The sequence below is a fragment of the Coregonus clupeaformis genome, unplaced genomic scaffold (assembly GCF_020615455.1).
Source record: "Coregonus clupeaformis isolate EN_2021a unplaced genomic scaffold, ASM2061545v1 scaf0114, whole genome shotgun sequence".
NCBI lineage: Eukaryota > Metazoa > Chordata > Actinopteri > Salmoniformes > Salmonidae > Coregonus > Coregonus clupeaformis.
The window spans coordinates 746,184-756,892 of NW_025533569.1; the positions used below are offsets into that span (position 1 = coordinate 746,184).

The window sequence follows — 10,709 nt, forward strand, 5'->3', positions numbered from 1 at the left end:
AGATTTAAAAAAATAGTTTGAGTGTATAGTTATTAAGATATTAATTCATCTAATTACTCCTTATGTTATAATTTATGCTATATTTTTGCCTCATGAAGCTTTGATTTATGTATTCTGTTTAGTATGCTTTATAGTATGATGTATGTATGTACTGTATGTATGAATGAATGAATGGTAGTAGTCTTGGCTTCAGCAATGGTATGTGCCAGGCAGGAAGCAGGAATCTAGTTACCCCCAGGAAGAGCTTGATGGCCTTGGAGCAGGTGGTGCCTGTTGTTCCACAAGGGACGTTCTCAGTGATGACTCTGAAGCTGCCGTTGGCATTGTTGTTACCACAGTAGTCCTGTTTAAGGTAGACTCAATTTCAGTCATACATTTAACAACAGCCAACACAGTATTTTGGTGGATGGTACATTATCTCCAACCACACATGCAGTAAGTCAATCATTGGAATAGTGAAAAGGTTCAGCTTGTTGGGAATGCTATAGCAGCTTCCACAAAGCAACAGTAGATAATGTCCAGTTTCAAATGTTGCTTTTCAAACTCCCCAGAAACGCCTACAGTACATACCTTAAAAAAGTAAACACAAACCCTTATTGGTCAGCATGTATTAATACTTGACCAATAAAAAAAAGTATTATAATATTGGTGTTGATCAGTTAGACTATCAAGTTACCCTGCAAGCATACCTTTGTAAGAGTGTATTCACAGTCTCCTTCGAAAGTGAATCGTTTCCCATCAAAAGTAATGTAGTGGCCATCTCCATAAATGGCACAGGTTCCATGACACAGGTTTGTTGTGCACTGCCATTTTCTGTCTTTACATGTGCTGAAAGTGGCAAAAACAGATATATCAGACTGAAGTCTTCGTTGGTTTAAAACCCCAACTGAGGCAAGATGAGCTTACCAGGTATTGCAGTCGACCTTGATGCTGTCTCCTGGTTGGTAAGTGGCTCCATTGTGAGAACAAGGACAAAGGTCTGGCTTGATGCATCCTCCTTTTCCATTGGCTACCAGTCCAGAGTGACACATACAGCCTGATATGCACTCTGTGCTGATCTGTAAAGTAAAAATTATTGATTTGAAAATCTACTGTGTACAAATGGTGTTAACTATATGTTAATCTGGTTTCCAGAAAGTTCCGCCCAAATGTGTGAGGAGTCTGGTGGACCGAAAGGTCAAACTGGGCCTTTGTTAGCCATTATCCAATACAGAAAGACTGGGAGAAACTCCAAGCATATAGGCGTTGGCGTAATTGGCTTAATCTACCAACCAATCATCTCCCACAACAACATCCCCCTAGCCCTCCCCCATACACTAGCACAACACAAGCACAGAGCCACGCCTCGCAGTCGTGTGATTCGCTAAAATTAAATGATGACAAATACTTTACTCAATAAAGTCACTCCCATAGAATTATATGGTCACTCCCATTAAGGCCACATTTGAATCGTTGATGTACCAAGCTTATATGTGCTGTGTGCAATAGCCTGGAGACGAGGTTCACTATATGTTTACATTTACATTTACGTCATTTAGCAGACGCTCTTATCCAGAGCGACTTACAAATTGGTGCATTCACCTTATGATAGCCAGTGGGACAACCACTTTACAATTTTTTGTTATATATTTTTCACACAAAAAAAAAATTAATAAAAATAATAATTATTTGTATGTTAATTGTAACAATAAAATAAAAACGTAATGTTTATATTTTACACTCGATTTTAATTCACAATCCTAAGGGAATTAGATGACTGGGTGTACAAAACATTAAGAACATGCTCTTTCCATGATATGGACTGACCAGGTGAAAGCATTGATCCCTTATTGATGTCACTTGTTAAATCCACTTCAATCAGTGTAGATGAAGAGGAGGAGACAGGTTAAAGAAGGATTTTTAAGCCTTGAGACAGATTGTGTATTAATATCAATGTTAGGAAGGTGTTCTTAATGTTTTGTACACAGGTTTATATGTACTGTGCGTAATAGCCTGGAGACAAGGTGAATAGGGGACTCACACAGGCCATATCCAGAATATTGCAGCTCTTCTGACACTCTAACCCTCTTATTCCTGGGCTTGCATTGGAGCAGTTGAAGAAAACCATTGGTGCAACACATGCTGTGAAAATAAAGTTAATTAATGTATCATGACTCTGTTGTGTCTTTCACAAAATCAATATGCTGTGTAAAGTGTGTACTAGGATGGAGAGATATTATATTTCAACATGCACATAGCCTGGTTCTGTTGCCAATAGCATACTATTACCACACACCATATATGTATGTAGGATTTGGCATAGTGCCATTAAAAGAACAGACTTATATTCAAATGCAGTGTTGCCTGTCACAGTACAATAGCTCAAAATTGTGAGTTGTTTTGACAATTTATATACATGGACTTACATGGCTGATCAGGTGAATCTCCAATACAGCGGAGTTTGCCCTCCTTGCAGGTGCTGAAATAAAATAATGTTAATGGTACTTGAATGTCCCTATACTCACTACAGGAAAGCAAGGCCTAAGGCTCTTGGTTCATAAAGTTTGAAAAAATATGCCTTTACAATAAAAGGTGTTCACTAAATATTAGCAGAAAAGCAAGCAACCGAGCAACAGTTCAGTGTTTTTTTACATTGTGTAGTGAAATACATTGATATAGAGTTTGAGTATAGGTAGGTAAATATCTCGGTCCATACCACATGGTTCCATCCTTGCTGATGACCTCTCCAGGGGACACCACTGAGCCCTTGTAATAACAAGGGCAGCTGGCTGGTGGAACACACTTGCCCTCATCATCCAGGTAGGTTCCCTCAGAACAGACACACCCATCCACAGACTCGAAAGTGATTGAACAGGTAAAGTCAGCGTCGCTGTAGCAGCGGCAGGAGCGATCACTGCTTTTTATGCTGTAGGCGTAGACCATGGTGCTAGGGCACGAGGTGGAGTATTTGGCTGGGGATGGCAACAATTAGTGTTAGTTGTAAATATTTATAATATTTGTATCTTATTCTCCCACAATTTGCACATCTTCTTAGGTATTATGGTGTGGTATTGTCACTTACTGCAGATAGTGTCTCTCCAGCCGCTGAGCTGGATGCCCTCGGCAGCACAAGCGTGGACATAAGAGGACACGGCAGCACACATGCAGTCCTCACTCTTCTCACAGTTACAGCTGTCGTACATGCAGTTCTGAATAGAGAACCACAGTCAGAACAGCATCCATACTATACTGTACAATAGTTTGTGTTAATTGTGTGTGCATAATATGCACAAATACTTAGCAAATAAACAATATTTAACAGCAAGCAACGTAATTCTCAATTGCCCCATAATAGCTGGCATTACATGTTACATGCATTTGTGTATTAGCTATGCTAAGGAAATTGTCAGAAATGAATAGTATGGTGAAAGGGTCTCACTTCTTTGTACATGTCTGGGCTTATCGCTGCGTGGCACGGAGCAAACAACCCTTTAGGATCAGCCAGCTGAGAGCACCAGTGCTGGGCATATTTCTCTGAAATAGAGAAAAAATAAACCAGAGGAAATAGTTAGGCTGACTTTAAGAAACACTTGCACCATTCTCCATAACATTTAAAACTGACATGGAAAGGTATTAAAACATGCAGCTACCATTGTCAAGACTTAAACTGCAGGGGCTTTCAAAGCTACTCTTGATGTCTGGGCAGCTGGCTCGTGTTTTCCAGGTGTTTGCAAAACTAATGGCTGTGCCCTCAGTCACTCCACTCAGGACTTTGAAATCATCTCCTTGGTTGTTGTTAAAGTTTCCACAAAGACCTGTAGGATGAACATGTATTTATATACAGGGAAAATAAATCATTCCCAGAACATGAACACCTCAGTGGAATGTGGTGGTTGGTCAACGGATGATGAGACATACCACAAGTTCTCTGCTTCCAAACGGTGCTTGCAGCAATATAGACCTGCATGATTGGTGAGAGTTGGATTTCCAACTGGAGGCCAAAGGTGGTCTGGACAATGATGAAAAATGAGGAGGCTCTGAAAATGGTTACTCCAGCTATAAGGAACAAAGTGGGAAGATGGAGCATTATGACGTTAAGTAAAATATGTGTCAGTGTTGAATGATATAGCTACATCACCATTACGACATTCCCAATTATCCTTATGTATTCCCCATACAATTATGTGCTTTAACTGTAGGACACAAGTTTCATGTATGCCTAGTCATGACTACATTGATAGTACTGTATGTTTATTGTGCAACTGTAACTTACCAGCAGAAAAGGGCAGCTGAGAATAGATTCCATTTACAAAGGCTTTTCCATTGGGTTGTATGTTGATCACCTGCATAGAGGGGCATTGTGTATCCATATGTTTATTCAGTATATTAAAAGAATACATTCAAACCTAAAACTTAACAACATTTGGAGAAAATAAACTTCCACTGCAGTCAAAGGTTGAGAGCATGTCAGTCAATTAATACTTACAGTGGCTCCTTCTGAGAGGGACAGGGTAACAACCTTTAGACAAGTCTCACTGTCAGAAAGCCCACACTGCACCACATCACCCAGTACAGTGAATTGCATCCCATCACAGTCCTGAAAAAATAACATGAATAAGTTGTCACAAAATACTTGCCTCAATAAAAGGAAATATCCTTGTGAATCTTTCTGAAAATGGAATATCTCAGTGTAAAACAAGAGACAGAGTAAACATGAAGAACCCACATTTCTTCATAAATAAATAAATGGATGCAAGATTAATAGTGTTGTTCTATATCAGGGCTCTCCAACTCTGTTCCTGGAGAGCTACTCTCCTGTAGGTTTTTGCTCCATCCCCAGTTCTAACTAACCTGATTCAGCTCATCAACCAGCTAATTATTAGAATGAGGTGCACTAAATTAGGGTTTGAGTGAAAACCTACAGGACAGTAGCACTCCAGGAATAAAGTTGGAGAGCCCTGTTCTATATAGTTTGATTTTAATTGTCATCATAAAAACTGGATTTGTCAGAATAAAAGTAAAGAAGCTGGAGAAAAATATGTAATACAGACATAATAACTACAAAAGAAGTTGGGAAGTTTTAACATGTTTTTTATGTGAATGAGATTGATGCACACAGGTCTTTGGTGAGGAAACTGCATATTGACCTTGGTCAGAACATAAGAGCAGTCCCCATGGAAGGTGTAGGCTTTTCCATCATAGGTGTTGATGTGGGATCCTCCCTCCACAGCGCAGGTGCCAGGACAGTCCTTGTCCGCACACTTCCACTGACCACCACCACAGGAGCTAAGGGCAAAATATCAATTATTCAATGGAACTTACAAATTGTCACCCCTGGAATAACTTTTAGACTCAAGTCAGAATTCTTAGCCTGGGTTTCTTACCAATCTTTACAAGTGCTTGAAAAAGACTCTCCTGGTGCGTAGGTTTTTCCATTGTGGAGGCATGAGCATTGATTCAAGGCGATACAACCATTCTTGTTAACGTCATCAAAAACGGTGCCTTTGGGTGAGAGCGTACATGTGTTTATTATGTGTCTCCCTCCCAACATACCTCCCTACAAAGGTAAAACGCAGTAACTACGTTTTTCTTTTTACTGCAAAATCTGACTTTGAAGTCTTTTTCTGTCTAGACAGAGAGCAATTTCTGAAACTCCATGATATATTCTGATCATATATTCTGATATTCTATTCAGGAAACGAAATGACACATTAATCAGATAATATTCAGTATCTGGCCATTACAATATATCAAAGAGTTTTGACAACATTTGTAGTTGCCTTTGTAGGGCAACATAGTCCAGTCAACAATATGGGATCAGTTGTTTTGCATTATATCAGTATACAGTCTGCTACATCCCAATGCATTTGTAGAAGAGGATATGCAGAGAACATTTAAATATGTCTGCCTACCTGGAGGACAAAAGCAGCCATCTGAGCAGTGTTCCTCACACAGCTGGCCTCTCTCAGGGTTGGAGCAGGTGTCAACACAGGGGTTTCCACACTCCTGGTGCTCCATGTTGAAGGGGCATGTCTTATCTGCAAAGATACGTTTATTTCAAAATATTAGTATGTTACATTTTTATCAACCAACTGACCAATGTGCGGTTTGAATGTTGATAGAGTAACGGCATGCTTACAGCAGAACTGTTCAGTCCTCCATTGTTTGGGCTTCCCGCCTGCATGAACACACTGGCGGGAGTACTCTGAGATGGTGTTGCACAGGCAGAAGGACTTGGTGCTGTTATCACAGTTGCACAGGTCAGAAACACAGGCCTCAACAAATGAGTCAATGGCCAACAAGTCCTTACAGCTGCTGAAGGCAGGACCGGAGAGCAACTGCTCACAAACTGGTTTCTATTAAACAAAAACAGAGAGATGTTATAATTAGGACATATACAGTGGAGTCTAAAATGATTGACACCCTTGATAAAGATGAGCAGAAATGACTGTATGAAATAAATTATTCAAATACTGAGCTATATTGAATGCAAAGGAAAATTGGGAAAATACATTATTTTATACTAATACAATTGCTCAGAGAAAGAGATATTGTTTAACAAGTAATAAAAAACAATCTCAAAAAGGTAGCGGTCAAAATAATTGAGTCCCCTGTTTTCAATATATTTCAATACCTCACCTTGCGAGGATAACGGCAACAAGCCTTTTTCTAAAATGTTTTATGAGTTGGAGAACACAATAGGAGGGATCTTAGACCATTCCTCCATCAGAATCCATCCAGATCCTTGATATCCTTCGTCTGCGCTTATGGACTGTACTCTTTAATTCAAACCACAGGATTTCAATGGGTTTCAAATCCCGAGACTGAGATGGCCATTGCAAAATGTTGATTTTGTGGCCAATAAATAATTTATTTGTGGATTTTGATATGTGCTTGGGGTTAGTGTCTTGCTGGATGACCCACTTGTGGCCAAGTTTCAGCTTCCTGGAAGAGGCAACCAGGTTTTTGGCTAAAAGGTCCTGGTACTGGGTAAAGTTCATGATGCCGTTGACCTTCACAAAAAAGGACCAGTGGAAGCAAAATAACTCCATAACATCAAAGATACACCACCATATTTTACAGTAAGTATGGGGTTCTTTTCTGCTCATGCATTCTCATTTCGACGCCAAACCCACCACTGGTGTGAATGGCCAGTGAACTAAATGGCATTGGCACTTGGATTGGGGGGTGGATTATTAATGTTATGGGGATATTTTGATCTTCCACCAAGACAATAACCCTATGCACACATCAAAAGCCACAAATAAATACTTAATTGGCCTCAAAATCAACATTTTGCATTGGCCATCTCAGTCCCTGAACTTGACACCTATTGAAAATCTGTGGTTTGAATTGAAGAGGGCAGTACATAAGCACAGACAAAGGATATCAAGGATTTGGAAGGATTCTGTATGGAGGAATGGTCTAAAATCCCTCACAATGTGTTCTCCAACTCACAAAACATTTTAGAAAAAAGCTCAGTGCTGTTATCCTCGCAAGGTGAGGTATTGAAAGGTATTGAAAACAGGGGTATCAAGAATTTTAAACTCTGCCTTTTGGAGAAAAAAAAAAATTCTGAGCAATTGTATTAGTATAAAAGAATAAAAAATTTAAATTTTTTAGCATACAACATACTGTAGCAGTATACAGTGATTTTTGCTCATCTTTATCAAGGGAGTCAATAGTTTTGGACCCCACTGTACATGTTGTTGAGTACACAGCAGCCTTACCAATAACCCAATTTTTATCATAAGCCATGAAGATTAACCTACCACATTGGGGCATTTCTGATTTGAAGGCAGTGTGTTTTCAGTACAGCTTTCAGTTGGACCATCCAATTTCCAGATGATTCCGAAGTCGACAGGGGACAATTTCATTCCTTTGGCATAAAAATAAACCCAGTTATTGTTGAATGTCAACTGTATTCCAAATAATAGGCTAAGGTTGATATGTTGATAGCGTCAGTGAAATGTACCATGTCTATAGAACTCATCAAATTGCTGAACTCCATTAAAATCTCCACATAGACCACAGGTCTTGTTTCTGAATTTGATGTCCATCTCCACCTGAAATAGCAGATCATTAGAAGTTTTAGGGCGACAGATTACCTCCATAACCGCACAACACTCGACAAAAACGGCTAATGACTCTAACAAAACTAACATTAACAGCAGATACAACCTATTCCTTAAAATTACTACAGATTAGGACTACCTTAACTGTTGTTAAGATGATGTAAACTGCTGTTAAAACAGTCATTCCAAGTGCCCACAGTCATTCCAAGTGCCCACCACAGCACAGGCCATCAAATGCAGACATTGACCACACTGCAAAAACCTAGCTCTGACATCCACAACAGAAATATTCATATAATATATAATATTGTTGTACTACCAAGAAGGAATCCTCCTGGTTCCATATGGCTACCAATCCCAGTTTTGCTTTGATCTTGATGTAGGAGGGAGTCTCTTCAATGAGAACACCAGACTGGCTGAATGGTAAGGTGGCACTGGAGGAAGAGGAAGACAAAGCATTAGATTCAACTATAACTTAGATCAACCCATTTTCAATTAGCTCAATTGACATCATTTTATGACATTTTAATTGGTAGTTTTAAAACAACATTCTCATCTCTATCACTGTAAATGTGTGCTTGAGCATAGTTACACAGTACAAGGTGGGGTCTCATCTTTTAAGTCAAAGCCACTGGGAGACCAATATGACATCCAACTACTTGAGCACTGAGCACTGATTGAGAAATACAGCTACATGACACATTCTGGAGGAACTTACTTATTCCCATTAACAACAACGGAACCCTTGGATAGCTCCACCACTGTGCCATCCAGCTTCATGGTGATCTTGCTAATGGTGGGCTGGTTGTCCACCACCTGCCGCCTCATCTGGATGTTGAAATCCTCATAACTGCTATGGCACAGTGAGGTCACAACATAGTTGCAGGTGGAGGGGAGCTGAAAGATTTCTCCGTCAAAGGTCTTGAAGTGGTAGTTACCCCATGTACTGCAGACCTGGCCATTATGTATAGGACTCACTCCTGGGGAAAACGACAACCAATTCAGCTATGATAGAATACAATTCAGCAGGTTTTATCTTTAGATACAGAGAAATAAATGAGTAGACTACAGGGAGCAGATATATTTCCCATTTTTGTCCCTCGTAGGATCTAGATTTTGCTTTTAACTAGGAGTCCATTGGTTGATTGCTAGATTGTCCTCACTCACTCACCATGTTTAAATTGTGTAACGAGTACTTATGAACTAAAAAACCAAGACTTTCAAAGTACATCTAATCTCTATCAAGTTTATGAACTTGAACAATAAATGAATTAGCTAGGCTACTTCTTGCTTTGCGACAACAGCTAATCCACAAAACCTGTTGCACTACTTGCTATGACTGTCTCCATCATGGTTATTGTCCTTTCACCATTGTCTGTGGATATGTAAGGCTGCAGTGTTAATCACTGTCATCATCCTCAGGGCTTACACATCTGTATAGCACATGTATTATGAAGCTTACCTGCAATCTCAGGTATCCTTGACATTGAGGGGATGATGTTAACTGTGGCCTTTAATGTATCCTCTGAAATCAAAATGTATGTTAATAAGTTGCATGAAGCTTTTACTGTAAATCATTGTGGAATCCTGTGTATTTCAGGCTCTGTTATGTAGTTCTCTTGCCAATCCTACATTTACCTATTCAACAACCATAACTCATGCTTAAAGGCACATAAAGGCAGGACTGAGCTTTGTCAAATTTTCCCTCATTGTTAGGCTGTCCAATTAGATAAACATTGGAGCTATTGTGAGAGCGCTATGACATACAGTAACATACAGTTTAGCCCTGTCAACACTAAAGTACAAGGTTTCATGTAAAACAAAATCATGGATTCTACCTACCACTTTGAGAGGCAGTTAAACCAATCGCCAGTGCCATCCATATTAATACCCATGTGGGTGTCTGTGTTGTCCCCATGGTGATCCTCTGGGTAGTGAACACAGGTGGTATGAGAAAGGTACTCAGCTTGGATCTTGGCTTTATACTACCTGAGTGAAGGGAAGGTTCTTCTGGACGTAAAGGTGTGGCAGAAGGGTTGGCTTCGTCCCAAGGATTTCATGGCCCTCTCATACCAGTATGAGAGATTTAAACCCCATTTTCTAATTGCAGAGAAAAAGTTGTAATGAACAAGTGGTTCCTAGATTTGTTTACCTTGTGACCAAGTTCCAATATTTATCGTGACCAACAAAATAAACCAAACCTATGTGTCAACCTAGTCTTAAGATGAGCCACAACCCAGGAGGATATAGCCCTGACCATTCATTCAGGAGACACTGTCATTGACAATGACCATAACCATTATTATTACATTAATTATCTATTGGATTTATTTTATTTATTTATAAAAAATACTGTAAATGGACTGAATAAACACCAAAACAGGTCATAAAGTGTTTGTGTTTATTTGTTTGGTTTATCTTCTTATGACTCATTCAATAGACCAACATAACACACTGCAGGTGTGTTCCTATGACAAGAGTGATTACTGATTCACTCTATTTGTCCTTACACTGAGGCTACAATTTCGTATTGTTTCTCTTATCACAAAAAGTTTTTACACACAACGGCAATATTGCTCATGACTCGATATGAAGGAAAACCCTTGGTTACATTACTAATGAACTGATTTATTAACACAAAACGTTTTCAAAATG

The 10,709-nt window shown here is 39.4% G+C and overlaps 1 protein-coding gene across 1 annotated transcript in view; it reads right to left on the reverse strand.

The window, feature by feature from the left end:
• LOC121561487 (mucin-5AC-like) overlaps positions 1-9,541 on the reverse strand; it is a 35,218-nt gene extending 25,677 nt beyond the window's left edge. The window contains exons 1-21 of the mRNA XM_045213490.1: positions 9,517-9,541; positions 8,773-9,034; positions 8,374-8,488; positions 7,955-8,045; positions 7,752-7,858; positions 6,119-6,335; positions 5,892-6,017; positions 5,364-5,481; positions 5,127-5,265; positions 4,466-4,576; positions 4,253-4,322; positions 3,898-4,035; positions 3,630-3,794; positions 3,419-3,513; positions 3,062-3,188; positions 2,696-2,951; positions 2,406-2,458; positions 2,021-2,121; positions 907-1,058; positions 690-828; positions 233-343 (exon numbers count right to left, since the gene is read on the reverse strand). Of these exons, the coding sequence (XP_045069425.1) occupies positions 233-343; positions 690-828; positions 907-1,058; positions 2,021-2,121; positions 2,406-2,458; positions 2,696-2,951; positions 3,062-3,188; positions 3,419-3,513; positions 3,630-3,794; positions 3,898-4,035; positions 4,253-4,322; positions 4,466-4,576; positions 5,127-5,265; positions 5,364-5,481; positions 5,892-6,017; positions 6,119-6,335; positions 7,752-7,858; positions 7,955-8,045; positions 8,374-8,488; positions 8,773-9,034; positions 9,517-9,541 (2,718 nt within the window). The remainder of the gene's footprint in view (positions 1-232; positions 344-689; positions 829-906; positions 1,059-2,020; positions 2,122-2,405; positions 2,459-2,695; positions 2,952-3,061; positions 3,189-3,418; positions 3,514-3,629; positions 3,795-3,897; positions 4,036-4,252; positions 4,323-4,465; positions 4,577-5,126; positions 5,266-5,363; positions 5,482-5,891; positions 6,018-6,118; positions 6,336-7,751; positions 7,859-7,954; positions 8,046-8,373; positions 8,489-8,772; positions 9,035-9,516) is intronic.
• Positions 9,542-10,709: the final 1,168 nt, after the last annotated feature.